At 44.9% G+C, this 22,186-nt stretch overlaps 1 protein-coding gene and 1 pseudogene across 1 annotated transcript in view; one reads left to right on the top strand and one right to left on the bottom strand.

Moving 5' to 3' along the window:
• Positions 1-22,186, bottom strand: part of csmd2 (CUB and Sushi multiple domains 2) — a 696,667-nt gene that overhangs the window by 207,496 nt on the left and 466,985 nt on the right. The window contains exon 6 of the mRNA XM_042338904.1: positions 6,392-6,504. Coding sequence (XP_042194838.1) covers positions 6,392-6,504 — 113 coding nt within the window. The remainder of the gene's footprint in view (positions 1-6,391; positions 6,505-22,186) is intronic.
• On the top strand, positions 914-2,426 carry LOC103187083 (annotated as a pseudogene).

Genomic DNA, 22,186 nt, shown 5'->3' with positions numbered 1-22,186 from the left:
CAGCAACAGCTCAGCAATTTACACCGGGAACAAAAGTGCACTCGCTGTTCCCCAAACTTCAGCCCTCTGCTACCAGGAGACAGAACAAAATAATAGTGTGGTGACTCAATCCACGGCTGTTTGTGGGACACTGCTGTACGCAATTGGCTGCCGCGTTTCGTCCACAAAATATACTTTATACTGGTGCAGTGTATCCTGTGAAGCGCTTTGAGACGTTTCAAAGACATGATATGGCGCTATATCAAATGCCAGCATTATTGTTATTATTATAACTCGGGGAGAGTGAGCTGTGAAGGGCAGTGAGACTGGTGGGAAACGGGAATATAAAGTACCAACAAATATTGTCAGTTTCCCCCCAGAAATGCCTTTGCTGTGCTCAGCGGGCCTGACAGGGGAGAGACCGCAGTCAGGCAACTTTTATGAGGGGACGTAGGTGTATCCGTGTGTGTGGGTGTGCGTGGGTGTACGTGCGTGCGTGCCATGGTGGGGGGTGTTTTGTGAGTGTGTTTGTGTGTATCTGTGTGGATGTCTGTGTGTGTTTGTATGTGTATCTGTGTGAATGTCTGTGGGCATCTATGTCTGTATGTCTGTGTTTATCTATGTGGATGTCTGTGTGTACCTGTGTATGCGTATCTGTGTGTGTGCGTTTATCTGTGTGTGTGTATATGCGTGTGTGTTTGTGTGTGTATCTGTGTGTATATATGTGTGTGTGTTTGTGTGTGTATCTGTGTGTGTGTGTGTATGTTTGTGTGTGTATCTGTGTATCTGTGTGTGTGTATGTACGCGTGTACATTATACTGGTGCAGTGGTGGCCACTTTTGGGATGTTACGAAGTGTCCAGCTGTCCAGGCAAACCCACTCACTGCCCTGTTTCCAGTGGCCGCCTGCCCTGATACCCACGGCACAGCCATAAATGAACAAAAATTCCATAAAGAAAAATGTGTGTGGTTTGGGCGACGGTAAAGGATCGCTACCTCTGGGCTGGACCGAATGTGATTCCTGCTTCATCCTTTGTGTCGTGGTGAGACTGGGGTCAGTGATGAGCTCGGCTGTTACAGTTAGTATATCAGCTGATGGTTTTTTATAACAACTTTGCGTTAAGAAGCTTCACCTGAAATTGTTTTTCTATCGGTCGCTGGTCTCCAGGAGAACAACCCAGAGAGGCTTTGAGTGCTACAGTAATTATGTCCGCACACAGTAAACAATGAATTTAATAGGTTAATGTGATCTTCCGTGGGATTCAGGACCCGAACTGCATTTGCAACAAGTCATCTGAAGCACTAATGACCCACTGAAGTGTACTAGAAGCGTCTCCTGTTAAAGATGCACGTAGAAATAATTGCAAATGGCAGCAACAATCATTTGGAATGCACGAAAGGGCACAGATTTTCTGTTATGTACTAGTGTTCCAGGAGACTTGCTAATTCCTCCCCACGTGAGGCTTTTGAGTCACAAGTCGGTAGCTCGTGAAGTGTTCCATTCCATAACATTTTATTTCCAGCTGAGGATCGCTGTATACACTTGGCACTAAAACCATCTGGATTCCCAGCCTCTAGGTATATGTATATTAGGTTATTCTGAGTGCCGGAAGTTGCCGTGATGCTGGTGTCTGCGGGCTGCGAGTCGCGGCTCGGTGTTTTTACCCGGTTAGCGTGGCTCGGTCTCGGTCTGGGCAATGCCACCGGCTCCACCGCCTCGCCTTCTCTCCCAGGCTCAGCGCCTCGCACCCCCCCCCTTCCCCCCACTTGGTGCCGCTGGTGATGGCCTAGAGCGAGGGGATGGGGCTGGGGGTGGCCTGGTGATGCTGAGCAGCCAGGGGGTGGTGGGGTGAGGGGGGCGGCCAAGGTGGAGCTGGTGGTGGCCGGGCTGCGGGCTGAGGGCCTGAGCTTGTCACGTGGGGCGGCAGGAGGAGCGGGAGTGGCTGTTGGCCGAGAACCTGGCATGGTTCGGGGCCATGGACATCCTGGTGTCAAACGCTGCCGTGAACCCTGCAATGAGCAACATCCTGGACTGTACTGAAGAGCAATGGGCCAAAATCTTCCAGGTCAACGTGACCGAGGTGGCACTCCTGGCACATTTGGTGGTGCCCCACATGAAGCAGCGAGGAGGAGGCTGCATTGTGCTGATGGGCTCCATCGCAGGCTTCATGCCCTTTGGGCCTCTCGGTGCCCACATTGTTAGCAAGACGGCTCTTCTGGGGCTGACCAAGTCGCTGGCCGAAGAGCTCGCCCCCATCAATATCCACTGGGTGGCCCCCGGGCTCATCTGCACTGTGGTCTGAGCCAACCATTGCCAGGCCGATCCTGGCCTCCATCCCCACTGGCAGGACGTTGGAGCCAGAGGAGTGCGCCGGGAGCTCACCCGATACAGCCTGCATCACCGGGGAGACGGTGGTGGTCACTGGGGGCAAGCCATTCCTGCTCTGAATTCCCTTACCAAACGCTGCCTGATGTGAGCTTCATCTCTCCGAGGCTGGTTGACTTGCACCGAGTTTTTGTGTCCCGCTCTGTTACCCTGGTGACCTGTCGAGTGCGGTTTTATAACTGTCTTATTATATCAAATTATTATATCAATTAATTCACAATAATTCACCACATATTGTGGATATGTGGAGTCCTGTAGCTCAATGGTCAGAGCAAACGCTTTGCAACCTGGGTTTGATTCCCGGCAGGGGGAAACGTTGAGCAAGTTTCCTTACTCCACACACCTCTGTTTACCTAGCAGTAAGCAGGAACCCGGTTGTTAGCTGATTGGTGGATCACTTTTCCAGGGATAATAATTCCATCAAAAGTAATAGTAATAATAATGATAAATTGGTCACTTCAATGCATGACTGTTTGTGGGACGCTGCTGTGCGCAATTGGTGCAATTCGCCCACAAAATATACAGTCAATTCGCTTTACAGTCTATTCTGTGAAGTGCTTTGAGACATCTCGAAGACATGATAAGGCACTATATCAGATGCAAGGATTATTATTATTATTATATATAAATGTATGTAATCATTTCTGCATTTGATATAATGCCTATGATGGCAAAACATCTCGAAGAGCTTTACAGTAATTATTGTGAAATGTGTATTTTGTGGGCAAACCCAGCAGCCAATTTGCACAAGCAATTTCCCACATACAACCAACGACCAATATTTCCTGGGGGGGGGATTGTCAGCTGGCACACCAGAGAAGAAAGTCCATTCTCTTTTCGAATAGTGTTAAAAGATTCTTAACGACCACCTGACTTCCTTCAGATGAGATGTTGAACCAAGATTCCAGCTGTGTCTGTTCAGGTGGATGTTAAAGATCCCACGACACTATTCAACAATAGTGTCCTGGCCAACAATCCAACAGATAAAGTGTGTCACTTATTTTGCTGCTGTTTGTGGGGCATAATTACTGTGCTTGCCTTCAAAAACACACAGTAACTACACTTTACAGTAACTCCTGGGAAGAGTTTTGAGACATTCTCCCGATGTGTAAAAATGTATCAAAGGCAAGGATTATTATTATTATTAAGTAAATCTTGATTATTCATAACTACAACAAGAAATAATGTGAGACATTCTCCTTTCAAATTCCCTATTAATCAGACATTCTCCAAAAGAAATACAGCAATGTCTTAGTTTGAAATTCCATGAATAGCTTTGTAATTGCACTTTGATAAGTCAGCAATTATAGTAATAACTATTGCTGCTGCCTGTGTAATTACAAAGCATTTCATTCTGAATAAAAAGGATTGCTAGCAATTTGGGATGCAACAATATATCTCCACAAGCATGTAAGTGAGGTGCAATAAAATCAGTTACTACAAGACATTATAATGCAACAAGATCCCTGGTGAAATAAGTTTAAAGACTTTAAAACAGGGTTTTGTTTGGAGAATGTGAGTTCACAATATAAAACAACTCTGAAATTCTATACAAATTGAAATCTTCAATCTATTTTTAGACAATATTGTTGCATTAGAGACACAGGAGAGCTGATGGAGACTGTGCTGACAGTGGATCTCAGTGACAAGAAGGTTATGGAACAGAGAGAGGGGAAAAACACAGCAAATAAAACATTTACAAAGAAAAACATCAGGACCAATTTCAAGGCAGTAATTTAACCCAGATGGGTTTTACAGCCTCCGTCACCTGAACACCTAAACATGACGTTGGATGCCACTGATATTAATAATTCCTAATAAAATTCTACATAGCCTCCTGTAGTTTGGATTTCTAAATGTTTGAATTATTTTAATTTGCTGATTTATTTAGCAAATAAACATTTGCGGCAATAACACATTGCACTGTGCTTAATTTATTCTGAATGAAATACATGGCGATTCCTATACATCAACTGCTAAAGTACCAACGCGTTCAGTAATAATGAAACACTATGTAATTACCAAGGTATTGGCGTGAATTAGCAATGTAATTACCGCTTTATTAATATGTAATTATAGTCACGCATGAGGTTTCAAATCAAATGTTACCAAATTATTTCTCGGGTTTGCTGTGTAACTTGCCAATGAGCCTGAATTATCGTCGGGGAGAGATTGAAATGAAGGCAGTCACAGTACGGAGCCGAGACGTGGGAAGTGAAGGCATCCGTACAGATACATGAGCCAAGGCTATTTAACAAATTCAAGGCTAGGGTTTGAACAGAGAATCTTTAAGCAAAGAGTGCCATGTCTCTGTGCCTTCCATTGAGTGAACAGAAGGTTTGGTGGTAACACCCATGCAGGAGATGAAATTCATTCACACCTGTTATAGAAACATAGAAACAGGAGGAGTCCATTCAGTCCCTCAAGCCTGTTCTGCCATTCTTTAAGATCATGGTTGATCTGCCTCAATTTCAATTACCTGCCCTTGCCCCATATCCCTTGATACCCTGACCTAATAAATAGCTGTCCATCTCAGTCTTTAAGATAGGAATGGATCCAGAATCCACAGCCTTTTGGGGACCAGATTTCCATTATCCTTTGGGTGAAAAATTGCTCCTAATTTCACTCCTAAATGGCCCCGCTGTAATTTTAATATTATGCCCCCTTCTTCTGGATTCCCCCTCCAGATGAATCATGAGAGAAACAACCTATTTGTGAACAGACCAGCCCTACTCATCTCTCCTCCCACACCCGCCCAACAGACACAACCCGCGCTCCAGCACAGGCTCGCAGTCGCCTGAAGGAAGCACTTTGATACGTCCTCTGGACATGAAAAGGCACTGTATAATCTGTTGTTGTCCTGGGGACTGGGTAAAGATTAACCTAATCACGAAAATGTAGCAAAAATAACAACAGGGCTGGAGAAACAGGACTACACACAGCGATGTCAGGACAGTGAGCGAGGTGAGGACAGTGAGCGAGATGAGGACGGTGAGCGAGGTGAGGACGGTGAGCGAGGTGAGGACGGTGAGCGAGGTGAGGACAGTGAGCGAGGTGAGGACGGTGAGCGGGGTGAGGACGGTGAGCGAGGTGAGGACGGTGAGCGAGGTGAGGACGGTGAGCGAGGTGAGGACGGTGAGCGAGGTGAGGACAGTGAGCGAGGTGAGGACGGTGAGCGAGGTGAGGACAGTGAGCGAGGTGAGGACGGTGAGCGAGGTGAGGACGGTGAGCGAGGTGAGGACGGTGAGCGAGGTGAGGACGGTGAGCGAGGTGAGGACGGTGAGCGAGGTGAGGACGGTGAGCGAGGTGAGGACGGTGAGCGAGGTGAGGACAGTGAGCGAGGTGAGGACGGTGAGCGAGGTGAGGACGGTGAGCGAGGTGAGGACGGTGAGCGAGGTGAGGACGGTGAGCGAGGTGAGGACGGTGAGCGAGGTGACACTCCAATGCAGTGTGAGAGTGCCGATCTTCAGATGAGATGTTCAACCAAGGTTCCTTCTGCCTATTCAGCTGGATGTTAAAGATCTCATTGCACTATTTGAAAAGGAGAAGGGAGTTTCTCTTGGTGTCCTGGCCAACAACCCCCTCCAAAATTGGTCATTCACTTCACGGCAATTTATGGGATGTTGCTGTGTGCAAACCACATTCACTGTACTTTACAGTTACTTTATTTACTTTACAGTAAATCCTATGAAGTGTTTTGGGACATGCTGCAGACATGAAAGGCGGGGCTCTGTGTTAAATGTAAGCAAATGTATGTACTTTTGTGTGCCCTCAATCTCTCCGCCGTGCCACCTCCCTCCTCGCCTTCAAATTCCGCCTAAAGACCTTCCTTTTTGATCGTGGTTTTAGCCACCTCCCCTCTCCCTCTCCATCTGGCTCGTTGTCAGAATCCACCATTGTGAAATGCTCCAGGACTCTCCCCTGCGGGAAGGGTGCTATATAAATACAAGTTGTTGTTATTGATTTCAGTGGAGATTGAAGTGCACACGATCATGCAGAAACACTTTCAGACACAATAAGGCCTTACCTTGGTACTGAGCGTTAAAACCTTTCTGCTTGTGATTACTATCGGACGTGAAATGGAGCCGTAACCAGTTTTTACTGCTGATGACGGGAGATGGCAGATTCATTCCAGTCAACCTGCAAGAGAAAGGTCAGAATATCCAATGACACATGAGTGAAAAGCTCCAACGTACATGTGGCTGAGAGACGGGTTCAGAGACAAAGAAACAAAACACAACCATAATGATAATAAGAATAAATTTTTTATCTTGTCCAGCCCCAGCACAAACAGAATAAGTGATTAGACATAATAATGAGGCTAAATCTATTCATAGGACAATTTGTAAACACTTTGATATTGATTTAAAGACCAACTGGTATAAACATCAACCAGCAAAAGTGACATTGAGAAACCAATAATCTGGGATTCACAAACATATACAGACAGGACAATCAGCTGTCACAGACCAGATAATATCATAAAGAATCAAATAGATTGTACATGTATCTGATCTGACTACACCAAATGATTACAATGTGAAAAATAAGGAAGTAGAGAGAATCAGGAAGTATATCGATCAAACATAGTTCCTGTAATCATCGATAAAACTGGGACTGTTAATAAGATGATTCAGAGATGGCGACAAAATAACTGTGAATTAAATTTCAATCTCCTGCTACAAAATAGCTTTTCGAGGAAGCTCAAATATATTAAGAAAAGTAACATCCACTAAAGCATAACGTGGCTGTGTTATTAGTCTGGCTGCCCTTCACTGAAAACCACTTAGAAACTACCTCTACAGAGTGATTTAAGCTGTAATAACATAATAATAATAATCCTTATATTTGACATATAATTTGAGATGTCGGGACAATTTATCACGTTGTCAATGCGTCTCAAAAAAAATCTTCGCCCCAAAAAAATCTAAATCGCAAGTCACTAAACTGAAATTCTTTTTCAAACAATGTAAGAGTTCTCAAAGAAATCAATGTGGCTTCTCGTTCTTGTCAAAGCCAATTGGGAATTATTTTTAAAATGTAAAGAGTCTGTAAGAAAGAGTAACAATAAATGACAGTTTGTGGAAACTGCTGCTCCACAAAAGGCCTTTTCTAAAGACTTACCATGTAATTAAACAAATCCTTATAGTGATACTGACAACACATGATTCCATACCAACCTTAATAAGCACAGCACCTGTTACAGTATTGTGAGACAAGTGCAAACACTTGGATATAAATGATTTAGACCAGTGTCCTCAACCAGCTTACTCTTGTAGTCTGGCAACACTGTGAGCAGAATGAGAGGACACAGGTGTTAGATTGCAAAGGGGAATTTCTGTACAAATATATTTAGTCACACCAAAAGTAACGAATTATTGGGACAATTTGCCAGGAAGAATAATAATAATAATAATCCTTGCATTTGATATAGCGCTTTTCACGTCAGGAGGACGTCCCAAAGCGCTTCACAGAACACACTGTAAAGTGAATTGACTGTATATTTGTGGGCGAACGCGGCAGCCAATTGCGCACAGCAATGTCCCACAAACAGTCGTAGATTGAAAATGACCAATTTTTAATTATTGTTTTTTTTTGGTTTTTTGGAGGGATTATTATTAGGCTCTGTGTGGAGTAAGGAAACTTGCCCAAGGTTTCGCCCTCTGCCTGGAATTGAACTCAGGTCTCTCACTTGCAAAGCGAGTGCTCTAACCACTGAGCTACAGGACTCCACATGTCCTGTATGGTTGAGGTTGGGACAATAGGAAATCATTTAATATCCAGGTTGCTGTAACAGGAGGAACATAAGAACCTAGCAAATGCTAAACAAACAAAGACCAAGGTCCATCCAACAACAACAAACTGGCATTGATATAGTGCCCCTCAAACAGGATAGCGTCCCAGAGCACTTGAGTTCGCCTTCCACCATCCAGTTTACCTTCCACTATCTTGGCAGTTGCATGAACACATCACGTCCTGCACTACTCGTACACTATATCCCCAAATATTATTTCCTAAAAGTAATCTACCTAATTTGCATTTGAAAGAGTCGAGGCTTTCTGCTTCCGCCGTCTCCCTCGGGAGCCTGTTCTATAGATTTACTGCTCATTCACTTGGAATAGTGTTGATGCAGATTTGTTTTGAGTTTACCCTCCATCAATCACAGGCCGTATCCTGTGGTTCTACTGTTCCAGACGGAAGGGGTTGTTCCTGATGGATGGGATGAAATAGACTGAAGGGCCTTCTTCATCTCTTGTGGAATACGAAGAGAATTAAAGTGAATGTGATCGTGTTTCCCTGATGATAAACACAATTCTGGATTCTTTCAAATTTTCTTTTTCAGAATAATTTACAATAAAGATAAAAAGGGTGATAACACGATGCCGATTTATCACGTTGTGACTTTTAGTTTGACAAAGTATCGTTGCTGCTTTGGCTGATCTAAAGCACAAGGCAAACTTCTGCACAACGTGAAAGTTTTGAGAAAACACGTTCGATCACTGTCATTTCACCTGAACAATCGTTGCACGTCCTCTCCAGAGAAAATGCAGGTCTCTCTCGCTCTCTCTCTCTCCTCTGACACCTGTCAGGCATCAGAAGAGAAATGAGTAATGGCAACCTCAATCCTGATCTATACTCACTGAATTTACAGCCCTGAACTGCTCAGAATCTAACACTGATTGCCACTAATTTTTCAATCTTCTGCTGACAAGCTACAAGAAAGGGGAATGGAAATGTCACCGTTGGTCGGCAGCTGGGAGTAATCTTTCAGAACGCTGCATTGAAATGACGCCAAGACTGGATGCTAGGACTGACTAGATAAAAAGAGAGAGAGAGAGCGTGAAAGAGAGAGATGGAGAAAAAGAGAGAGTGTGACAGGGAAAGGAGGAATCTTTAGCGCTATCATCCATTGTTCAAGCACTCCGGGATGCTACCTCGCGTGAAGAGGGTTATATAAATGGAAGTTGTTCTCAAATAATGGATGTAACGGTAGAAGCAATGAAAGGGTTAAATAAATAGGTCCCGCTTTGGTTCAGGATCTCAGTTATCCCTGAAATTCCCGGACAAATGATGGAATTGGAAAAGCTGAGAGATTAACATGCGAAGCAGCGACAACAAACTGCATCATATATAGCATCTTTCAAGTCGGGCTGAAGGCAACTGATCCTCTCCCTCCACTATCTCAGGCCTCCGTGCCAATGTTGACCATGGACCGACCGTGACAATACTCTTCATCTCCCCCACCCCGCCCACATGACACTAATAATCCTTGCATTTGATATAGCGCCTTATCACGTCTTCGAGACGTCTTAAAGTGCTTCACAAAATATACTGTAAAGTGAATTGACTGTACATTTTGCGGGCGAAACACAACAACAACAAAATGATATTTGTATAACGCCCTTCACGTTGGGAAGACGTCCCAAGGCATAGGACAGACAGAGTTATGGACCCGAGCTGAGGGTTGGGGTGGGGGAGGGCCGGGGGGGAGCAGGGAAATCGAAAGCACAGTCGAAGAGGAGGGTCTTGAGGTGGGTCTTGAAGGTGGTGAGGGAGGGAGCAAGATGGAGGGATTTGGGGATGAAGTTCCAGAGGTTGGGTGCAGGGTGGCGGAAGGCCCACCTGCCGATAGTGGGGCGAGCGAGGTGGGGCATATGAAGCAGGCCAGAGCCTGCTGAGCGGAGGGAGCGAGCAGGGTGGTAGGGGGTTAGGAGGTTAGAGAGGTGGGGGGAGCAAGATCGTGGAGGGCTTTGAAGGTGAAGACCAGGATCTTGAACTGTATCCTCTGTGGGATGGGAAGTCAATGGAGTCGGGCGAGGATGGGGGTGATAGGGTCTTGGAGCCTAGTGTGGGAGAGGACATGGGCTGCAGAGTTCTGGATGATCTGCAGCCTGTGGAGGGAGGAGTTGGGGAGGCCGACAAGCAGTGAGTTTGTAGAGTCGAGCCTCAAAGTAATAATAATAATAATCCTTGCATTTGATATAGCGCTTTTCACGTCGGGAGGACGTCCCAAAGCGCTTCACAGAACACACTGTAAAGTGAATTGACTGTATATTTGTGGGCGAACGCGGCAGCCAATTGCGCACAACAATGTCCCACAAACAGTCGTAGATTGAAAATGACCGATTTATTATTGTTTTTGGTTTTGGAGGATTATTATTAGGCTCTGTGTGGAGTAAGGAAACTTGCCCAAGGTTTCGCCCTCTGCCTGGAATTGAACTCAGGTCTCTCGTTTGCAAAGCGAGTGCTCTAACCACTGAGCTACAGGACTCCACAAATGAATGCGTGTGTGAGGGTTTCAGAGCCCTGTGGTGTGAGACAGTGTTAGAGTGGGGCGATGTTGTGGAGGTGGGGAAAGCAGAGCGGGTCATGGTGCAGATGTGGGGTAGAAAGGATAGTTGAGGGTCAAACAAGACCCCAAGGTTCCTGCCCAGCTCAGTGAGGGGGAGTGAGCCCCATGGATGGTGATGCTGTCAGCGCCTGAGGTGAGAACGCGCTGACGGGAGCCAATCAGGAGCCTCGGTCTTGTTGACGTTCAACTGAAGAAAGTTGTCTCTCATCCAGGACTTGACGTCTGACAGACACTCTGTCAGGACAGCAGTGGGTCCTGGAGTCGAGGGTGGAGGCAGAGAGATAGAGTTGGGTGTCATTCGCATACATGTGGAAGTTGATCCCATGTCTGCGGATGATGTCACCAAGAGGAAGCATATAGATATTGAAGGAGGGGAACAAGGACAGAGCCCTGAGGAACGCCACATGAGACGTGTGGGGGCTGGAGGAGAAACCATTTGAGGAGATGAAGTGGAGGCGATATGAGAGGTAGGATCTGAACCAATCGAGGACAGCGTGGAGGTTGAGGTGAGAGGAGAGGCAGTGGATGAGGATAGAGTGGTCGACGGTGTCGAAAGCAGCAGAGAGGTCAAGGAGGACGAGGAGGAAGAGGGAGCCCTGGTCGCAGATGGACAGAATGTCATTTGTCACTTTGACCAGAGCGGTTTCTGTGCAGCACGGAAACCCAATTGGAGGGGTTTGTGAAGGGAGTGGCGGGAAAGGAAGGAGCGAAGCTGGGAAGCAACAACTCGTTCCAGGACACAATGTCAGTGAGTAGAGGGGCAAGGCGGTTTAGCTGGGAGGTAAGGAGGGGTGTAGGGATGGGGTCGAGGGAGCAGGTGGTGGGTTTCATACGGGTTATAGTGGATTCAAGGAAGTCCAGCATCACCTCGCAGTTGGCATTTGAGGTGAGGATGGGTGAGGCATGAGAGGGTGGGCGGAGGAGTCATTTCGTGATGGAGAAGAGGAGGCCGGGTCTGTCCTTAGCCTCTAAGATTATCTTCGAGTAGAACAATGTGGGGGAAAGGGTGGTCGAAGAGGAGAGTCTTGACACGAGTCTTAAAGGAGGCAAGGTTGGGAGGGGGATGGGGGGCGAGGCGGAGGGACTGAGGATGGAGCATATCGATATTGAAAAGAGAAATTACTGCCGGAAAAGCGATCCACCAATCAACTCACAACTGGGTTCCTACTTACTGCTATAGGCTTGTGGAGTAAGGACACTTGCATAAGGTTTCGAACCCAGGTCCTCTCACTTGTGAGGCGAGTGCTCTAACCACAGAGCTACAGAATTCCATTATCAGAGAATCAGAGAATAGCCACAGAGGGGACGCTCCCAGCGACACAGCCCAGCAGAGCCTCACCAAACTTACCAGCACTTTCTTTTAAAAAAGATGAAGGAATGGTACCAAGAAATAGAACAAAGCACTTTCCCTCGTTAGTGAGGGGGTGGGAGGTCAGGGGATGATATTTAGCACAGCACGTACTGCATTCTCTTCCTTCTTTTGCACACAAAACACAGTCACTCCACTTTATAGTGTATTCCCTGATGCACTTTGAAACATCCTCCCATCGTGTAAGGTGTTGTATCGAATGTAAGAATTACAGCATTAATATTATTAAACCCGTGATCTGCCTCCAGCAAGGAATCCTTTTTATTTTATTTGTTTCATTAGCTCAGTTTCAGTAAGACATCTTTTCTCAATTACATGAGTTATACGTTACATCACTCTCCATCAAAAACCCCAACAGGTTAATGGAGGTAGCACTTATTCCCCGTAAATTTATTTTATTTTATTTATGTCTTACCTCAGGCCCAATAACCCCTTGATTCCTGCGTTTCATATTCCGTAAAAACTTTTATTGTGTGTAGTTGGCTGGGCTGACAGGAGGCTTAGTCAGTAGCACTCTCGCCTCCAAGTCAGAAGATTGTGGGTTCAAACTCCAAGTCGGGATTTTGAGCTCACAGTCCAGGCGGTGGGACGTCATCCCGACGTGAAAGGCGCCATAGAAATGTAATTTGGGTTGATCCTGTTGCTGTGGCGATCACCCACAGGTATATTGTTACTTTGAGGCAAAAGGACTTTATTGTCTCCAAGGCCGAGAAAGAAGTGTTAATACAGTAGAAAGTGCAACAAGTAGCAAGTAAGTGTTTTGGCCACACACGCACACAGCTGGAGGAACTGGAGATGTCTGAGGTCTGGGTACGACAGCACATGCCCAGTGAAGCCAGGCCACTGTAGACAGCTGAGATTCACTGAGCAGTGAACTGGAGCTGTGTGTAACAGGCAGACAGGTGTGTGCCGAACAATCAGCGTTCACCGTGCAATCGGCTGACAGCCACCTATTCCATTGATCTTCAGAGAGAGGGTGTGAAGCTGTCCGGGCTGACCTGAGCACAGATATGACACAGCAGAAACCAGAGTGAACTGCTAAGCGCTGACACACAACCAGGACTTTATCAGTCAGGATTTCAAACAACAAAACCACAGCCAAATCCAAACTCTTTGACTTATCAGCTCTCTGAGACACTACCCTGCCTGAAGAACGCAATATAAATGCAAGTTGTTGTTGCTGTTGACTTCAAAATTGCCCACATGATAAATATGGCATCTTCTCCATCATAGCGCAAGTTTTGATTTAAGAATTTTTTTTCTGCTCCCTTTTCATGCTCACTCATTCCTCTAATGAGTGCTCGGTTGTCAAAGGTGCCGTCTTTCAAAAGGTCAACCTGAGCTCCTGTCTGCCTGTTCAGGTGGTTAATGAGTTAATGATCCCACAGCACCAATCAAAAAGGAGTTTTTTCCCTATGTGTTAGCCAATAATTCCCCAAATTAAACAATTCAATTTATGGTTCACAAGATCACACGATTTGTTTAAGTGAAGAAGGGCCTTCGACCCACCTGATCTCATCCTCCCAGAACACCCACCTTCTCACCCTCCCATCACAGCACCAAGCTGCTTTTTACAGGGTCCCAGCATCCTGATCTCAACCACCCTTCCTGGTAATCTGTTCCAGTTTTTAATTATCCTGGGTAAAGAAATACTTCCTGGTATCTGCCTGAAATTGCCTACATAACTCTAAACCCATGTCCTATTGTTCTACTGTCTCAGTGCATCCTAAAGTAATGATGTGGGTTTACTTTTTCAATCCCATTTAAATTATTGTACATCTTCAGCAAGTTCTCTCTGAGACATATTTTCTCAAGACTGTAGATCGCTGGTTTGTCTAATCATTGTCTGTGGGTTGTCACTGTGTGCAAAATTGGCTCCATGTTCGTCTACAAAATATAAATTCACCATACTTTACAGGAACCACTATGAGTGTTTGAGACATATCAATGAAGTGATAAGGCACTGTATCAAATGCAAGACTATTATTGCTTACATTCTGTCATGCTTTCCTGTTCAAAAGCACATTCCTAAGGGAAATGGTTATTCGTGCAATAAACACCCCCTATAAGCAGCCCCACAGATCACTGGAACAATGGCAGAGCAGCGATCTTCTGTTACTATTAATTATTACAACAGCAACTCGTATTAATATGGCTCCCTTCACATGGGGTGGCTGATATTATCATCATATCTAGGCTAGCCAGGCGTAGCAGTCAGTGACTATCAGGGAAAAATCGTACACTATAGAGAAAAATATTGATATGTATAACCTGTTGGTAAATTAAACAAGTCACATATTGTCAAGTGGTTTTTAAATTGGTAGCAGAATCAGTCAGTCAGTCAGAGCGAGAGGCAGAGTGGCTCCTGTGCTTGTGAATAAGACTGATGATCAATATCCAGATGCCAGTACTGCAGTCAGCTCTCACAGACGTTGCCATGCGTCAGGCTGACTCCAGCTCCACACCGCACAATGTACAGTAAAGAATTCCTTTTATCTTTCTCTCTCTCTCTCTCTCTCTCTCAACATCGTGTAAATAGATTAAAGAGGCAGCCAGTCATGAAAAAGTATTTGGCAAAACCTTTTTTACTCCTGCCTTGTCTCGGATGAGATGAAATAGCTTAAATTGTTCCAGGGGCCAGGTTAACGCACCTCGTCTCTTCTAAACGTCTGCCAGAGCTCACACAATGGACCAAACTGAACTCTAGTTGACCATGTGTCTGTGTGGTGCGCTGCGGTGCGGTGTGTCACAGTTGTCGCTTATGTACTTGTTACTGTCTGGTTTGAATCCTGCTGTGAGCTGTCCTCAGTCAGCACCTGCACCAGGACACTAACATGGCCCCTAACCTCCCTAGGGGCAAGGAGGGCAAAAACAAGAGCATCTCCACTGAGGAGAGGACCTGACCAGAACAGAGTGACACGCCTCCGATTCGCCCCATTACATTCCTTCCCTGAACACAAGGAGGGATTTCAAATAAATGTATGATTTAATTTGTTATCAGCCGATCTGCTGGATTAGGATGCTGTGCCAAAGGCATGGAGCTCTTTTGAGTCAGAAATGTATTTACAAATTGCTCTGCTGAATTTCATTGTGTGAAATTGGATAGCAAGCTGATAACATGAGCTCCCTGTACTTACACTAGCACCGATGATATTTCTCACTTGCTGCTACTGTTAGCCTTGGTGCCTGATGCTGGGGGTTTACCCACAGAAAGCCTGCAACCTAAATCCTTGTGATTACAGTCAAAGTCAATAATAGTGTTGTATCACCAACAAGGATTTACATTTCTACAGAGCCTATCACGTCAGGAGGATGCCTCAGAATGCTTCACGCTGTTGACTGATCTCAGCTGGTACTGTACCAGCAAGTATTTAGACATTCCATCCTGTCTCCTCGTGTGCTCCCGTGAAAGGCAAGGTCTCAGATGCATAGCCTTACTCACAATCAAACCGCATTCTTTTGCGCTTTTCCGCCATGTATACCTGGAGAGAAATTCCCTTCTCTTTCAGGGATACTTAACTGATCAGGCACAGACAGCAGCTCATTTTAATGTCTCAACTGAAGGTCGACACAATTCCCACTAAGATTCAAGGGCAAGCTGGGCAAAGGAAAATAATAAGACTATCCTAATAAATGTCAATGATATCTAAATTACAATCCCGTTACCAGCTCAACAATGGAGGACGTCTTAATGGGGGTAAACTATTTTCAGGGCAAAGCCGGGGTTTGAGTTGGCGACTAAATTGTGACCAAAAGATTTCATCGCGGTCTTGCTCAAACCTCACATTTCAGCTGCCTTCAATTTATCATTTCCTTTCCCTCCAGCTCCTGAGTTCCTCTCACCTCTTGGTCCTCTCTCTCTGTCTCTCTCTCTCTCTCATCTTTTAAGTATTCCAAGACATTACACCATGTAAATGGCACTACATAAATATAAGTTGCTCTGTCTCTCCAATTCTTCTCTCTCTCCCTTGTTCTTCTTTTTCTGTCGTTTCTCTTGCTCTTCCTTATTATTATTATGACTATTATTATTATTATCTGTGACATGCATCCCGAGAGCAATCATGACCAGGGGTAACATCTATCCTCGTAGATATTACTCCATACAGTCCCAGCTATCAACATCTGGGAGTGAAACTCATGATCAGGAAGAATGAGAGAGATTGGAAATGTCCAACAAAACCGCAGACAGTTTTCCTCTTCCCATTAAAATAAACGAGTCTCATTCCAAGGGAACAATACTTGATGGGCCTGAATTGACAGGTTTTTAAAGTTAGCTTTGGTTGCCAAGGCTACGGTGCGTTTCCAAGGAATGCCTGGCTATAACGGTTACGTTGAAAGCCCTTTTCATGATGAATGTGCTCCAAGGCACCAAACCCACCCCAGTGGGGAATCACTGACTGGACAAGCAGAACATTAAACAAAGTCTTACCACAGTGGCTGGCTTTGTGCAGTTCTCAAAAAAGGAATCAGCGTCCTTACTGATATAATAATAATCCTAGCATTTCATACAGCGCCTCATCACATCTTTGAGACGTCTAAGCACTTCACGGAATACACTGTAAAGTGAATTGATTGTATATTTTGTAGGCGAAATGCAGCAGCCAATTGCACACAGCAGTGTCCCACACAATCGTGGATTGAATGGCCAAATTATTATTAGTTTTTATTTATTTATTTTTCAAGGGATTATTACTCTGGACAAGTGATCCATCAATCGAATAACAATCGACTATTTACTGTTAGGTAAACAAAGGCGTGTGGAGCAAGGAAACTTGCCTAAGGTTTTGCCCTCCCCAGGAATCGAACCCGGGTCCGCTCGCTTGTGAGGCGAGTGCTCTAACTAATATGCTACAAGACAACAACAACAACTTGCATTTATATAGCGCCCTCACGCAGGGGAGCATTCCAGAGTGATTAAAGGACTCCACATTAAACTGAAATAACAACAACTTGCATTTATACAGTGGCCTTCATGTGGATGATAGAGGTAAGTTTTAAGACAGGACTTGATGACAGATAGAAAGAGATCAAGACGCAGGGAGGGAGGGAGGTTGAGAGATTAGGGGAGAATGAAACAGCTCGGCCAGTGATGGAATCTTTCTTTTCAGAGAAAATTAAGGCTACATAGGTTATCAGTGGATGAAATTCTGACCTGTGATCCTATTAATTAGCATAATTTCATGTCATTGTTGTAGCTGAGAGTTTGATTGGTGATAAGAGCATTGCTCTCAGCGTGATGATGAGAATCTTGTTATAAAATCAAGGCATCAAATTGAGCTCAAGGTGCTTACCTATCAGATAATAGACTGCTGGTGGTCAAATAAACAGCAACCTCATCAGAGAGAGAGAGAGCAAGGGACAGAGTGAGAGCACGAGCGGCAGAGGAAGTGTGAGGGAGAGACAGAACAAGAGAGAGAGACAGAGTGATGGCCGGTTCATGAATTTCAACAAAAAAGCTAATAAATCACTATTTCTAGGGAGAGACTTTTATTCATCTGAGGTGACAGCTAATCCACGGTGTAACAGATAGAGCCTTCCAGACACTGACTGATCTCAAGCCTTTTACCCTCAGCTGGAGTTCCATGTCAGCAATAACCTGAGAGCGGCCTTCGCCCCCCCACCCCACCCCGGGGATCTGTGGCTTCACTGAGGGGGAAGAGAAAACTGGTCGCTCGCTTCACGGCTGTTTGCGGGATGTTGCTGTGTGCAATTGCGATGCTGCACTCCCCCACAAAACGCACACAGTGACTCGACTTCTCAGCAAAATCCCGAGAGGGCTTTGAGACATCCCGACAATGTGACTAGGCGCTGTATAAGGATCGTTATCAGATTGTATCAGATTCTACTCATTCCACGTGCTCCCAGCCTCTCGCTGGACCACACACACACACAGACACCAGCAGCTACACAATCACCGCTTTCACAACATTTGGGATTTTATGCAAATCAACGTAAAGATGGTTTGGTTTTAAGCTCAGTATCAGCTGTTTACTATGTCATATTCTCATATCCCAGCCTCTCTCTCTCTCTCTCTCTCTATACTCCATCACAAGCAGATACCGTACCCCACTGCCCCTCTGCCTGTTGACCCACAAGGTGAAATTATACTTGAGAACATACACACTGGCCTTCTCTACCCCTGCACTTTAATAATGATAATAATAATCCTTGCATTTGATACAGCGCCTGATCACGTCTTTGAGACGTCTCAAAGCCCTTCACAGAATATAAAGTGAATTGACTATATATTTGTGGGTGAAACGCAGCAGCCAATTGTGCACAGCAGTGTCCCACAAACAGTCATGGATTTATCCCTGAAAAAGCGATCTGCCAATCGACTAACAACCGGGTTCCTACTTACTACTGAGTAAACAGAGCCTAATATCTGTTATGCTGTGTTATGCATTATTAAATAATGTTATTGAAGCTTTGTGAATGAAGAAAGAAGAGAGCAAGAAGTGCATCACAGAGTTGTGCAAAATGTCAAGGTTTGCAGTTTACCAACATTCTGGAATTTTGCAGAATTACATTTTGCTTCACAATTGTGGTCTCAGTCTATTACTTGCATTCATTTTATCACAGGTTCTGTTTCCGTGGCTCCTCTACTTTGTAAACGCTGGGCCAGCACTACATTACATCCAACTAATCAAAGTATGGGATTGAGGGGCAGGGGAGGGAAATGCGATGATAATAATAATAATCCTTTACATCTGAAAGCAATTCACAGGAATTACCCTGAAATGGAATGAGGCAAACGTGGCAGCACAATTGCACACAGCAGTGCCCCACAAACAATCATGGAGTGAGTGACCAATTTTATTTGGGGGATTGTTAGCCAGAACACCAGAAAGAGGAACTCCCTTCTCTTTTCAAATAGTGCCGTGGGATCTTCAACGTCCTTGGGTTAATATCTCATCCGAAGGACAGATATGTAGAGTTTATCTACATGCTATTCAGTTACTTCCAGTCCAGCACATTTTTCCTTTGTGTTCAGGTTTATATCAGGAGCCAAATCATCTGTTCAGTGGATCATCAAAGACAAGGCTACTTCAGAGAACAAGCGGGGAAATCAATTTCACAGCGATTGCCCTGTCCTGATTTCCAATCTCCCGTTCCTGAACTGTTTTATTTACAAGGGCAATCGCTGACATGATAATACATGTATTAGAAAGGATTTAAAAGTGAGATCAACTGATCAAAGAGAAGCAATAAATCTAACTGGATCCAAGATATTTGACTGATTTCAGACAGCCGTCAATCATCTGTCACCTCAGCGAATGACTGAGAAACACGATAGAGTGCAAAATGATCTGTTTGCCTTGAAATGTCATTCACATAAGCAATCGCACCAGATTCACACTCGTTCTCTCTTAACTTGTGAATTACAAACTGTTTGTACAGGAGTCCTGCAGTTCAGTGGTTAGAAAGCGAGAGGACCTGGGCTCGATTCCCTGGCAGGACAAAACGTTTGGCAAGTTTCCTTACTCCACACACCTCTGTTTTCCTAGTTATAAGTAGGAACCCGGTTGTTAATCGATTGGCGGATCGCTTTTCCAGGAGTAATAATCCCTTCAAAAATAAGTAATAATAATAATTTGGTCACTCAATCCACGACTGTTTGTAGGACACTGCTGTGGCAATTGGCTGCCGGGTTTAGCTCACGTACAGTCAATTCACTTTACAGTAGATTCTGTGAAGTGCTTTGAGACGTCTCGAAGACCTGATAAGGGGATATATCAAACCCAAAGGTTATTATTATTAATATTAATTCTATTCCCTCTGTTTCACATCTCTTGTCTCCGCTTGTTTCCACTCTTTTAAATAAGTTTGCATTTGACACAGAGTCTTTCGCATCAAGATATCACAAGGATGACTCAAAGTGTTGCACAGGTTTTACTGTAAAGTGTAGTGGCTGTGTATTTCGAAGGCTAATGTTACAGCAAATTTGTGCACAGCAACGTCCAACACACAGCCACAAAGTGAAACAACAGGATTTCATATTGTAAGTGTGATTATCATTGCCAGCCAGCCAGAGAGATTCCTTTGACTTGGAGACGAACAGTCTCGATGTGAGTCAGACAAATGATCAGTGGGTGATCAATACCGATCAACCACCGGCTGGTTATTGGGAAATAAGTAAATACCTTACAGGGTGTTAACAAAACACTGAGAGTTTACGGTTACGCATGCAAAGCCCAATCTAATCTTCCTAATGTACAGACTCTAAATATACTTGTGGTTCAGTCTGTAACCTTTTGCTGCAACTTCTAACTGATCTGCAGTCGATTACCATAAACTGCATGATACAAAGTCACTTCATATCCATTCAGGCAGGATTCAACAGATTACAGCAGCGCCTCACAGCAGCAGAATAGATTCAGGCTTGATCTGCAGGCTTTGCCCCACTCCCCGACCCCCCACCCCGAGCTCCCAGTCCAAGCTAACGCTCCAGTGCAATGCTGAGCGAGCCCTGAGTTGAATGAGACGCCGTCCTTCAGATGACACGTTTCTCCCAGTTTCCTGACCAATAATCCCTGAGATAAAGCTGGGCATTCTGTCGCTTTGTGTTGCATTGAGCCGGTTTCCCACATGAGCCCTGTGGCTTTCGCTAACGCGGCTCTAAGCCAAACACTCGAGCACCAGCCAATTAACAGTGTAAAATAACTTGAAATCCATTTGGTCTTGTAAAGCTCTGCCCCCAGCCATCAGAGAAGACGAAAGTGTCTGTTATTGTTCCAGTATTTTGAAAGAGAACCAATGACTGACTGCTAGAGATGGCCATGGCACAGCGCTGGCAATTAAGACAAACATCCTATTTCATATTGCTGGAAACAAGGATGGCATTTAACCTACGATTGGGAGCAGCACACGGCATCTTTACAGAAACTGCGTGTTATTCACTGAGTGCAGTAGATACTGTGTTGTGTATTTATAATCTAATTACCCCATTATAAGCACACAACAAACAACTTGCTACACTTAGCAAATAGTGCATAATAGCTCCCAATTAGGTATTTCATCAAACAAGACTGGCCTTGAGCGAGTGCTGAGATGGAGCATTCAGCTGGAGTCCTGCTGGGAACCTGTGCATTGTTATCAATTTGTTGTGAAGTTCACTGCATTCAGTGTCGAATCAATATTCCTTCAAACAGATTGTCAAGGGAGTGGGTGAAGGGAGCAGCCTCTTCCCTAGCTGGTTTGATTTGAACAACAACAACAATAACAAAATTACATTTATGGAGCGCCTTTCACATTGGGAGGACGTCCCAAGGCACTGGACAGTCAGGGGTCAGGACCCGAGCATGGGGGAGGGGTGAGGGAAGGTAGAGGTCCTGAGACAATCTGGAGAAAGGATAACAAAGCAAGGCCATACCTCCTGTCGTTCATAAATTCACAAATGCGTGCGGTTCAGAAACACGCCATTTGGCCCATCCTCTCCAGCTGGTATTCACGGTCCACACGAGGACCCATCCTAGATCCTATCCTGAGTTCCCTATCCCGGCTTTTTCCTTGTTTCCTTCAACTTTATTCTCTCTTAACCATGTGTCAAGTCCTGTTTTACAACTGTCTGTGGGCAGAGAATTCTACATTCCACATTCCCACCGCTCTCTGTGTGAAAAAGTGTTTCCTAATCTGTGTTCTGGTCCTCCCAGTTCTGATTCTAAAACTATGCCCACTAGTTCTAGACCCCCTGACACCTAGGAAAATAATCTTTCCCTGTCCACCCTGTCTAATAAGCCTCCCATCATCTTACACAACTCGAACAGATCCCATCTCTGCCTTCTGAGGTCCAAAGACAAAAGCTCCAGTTTATCGAGCCTTTCCCTATAACTGCGTTTCCTCATTCTAGGCAACATCCTGGTGAATCTTCTCTGTTCCACCTCCAGAGTCATAACATCTTTCCAATAATTCCAACTGTAGCCTGCCCACCACTTGTATATTACTTCTTTATCTTTATCATTATACTCTATTCCTAAAGTTCTATTTACATTTTAATGGCCTTATCCACCTGGGTCTCTGCCTCTGACCTGAGAATCTGAATGCCTAAATCCCTCTGTTCTGCCCCTTTAAGATTTGCTTCCTTTAAGTTACAGGTTCAT

Source organism: Callorhinchus milii, unplaced genomic scaffold (genome assembly GCF_018977255.1).
Source record: "Callorhinchus milii isolate IMCB2004 unplaced genomic scaffold, IMCB_Cmil_1.0 Scaffold10, whole genome shotgun sequence".
Lineage (NCBI taxonomy): Eukaryota > Metazoa > Chordata > Chondrichthyes > Chimaeriformes > Callorhinchidae > Callorhinchus > Callorhinchus milii.
This window is presented reverse-complemented; position numbering and strand designations above follow the sequence as displayed.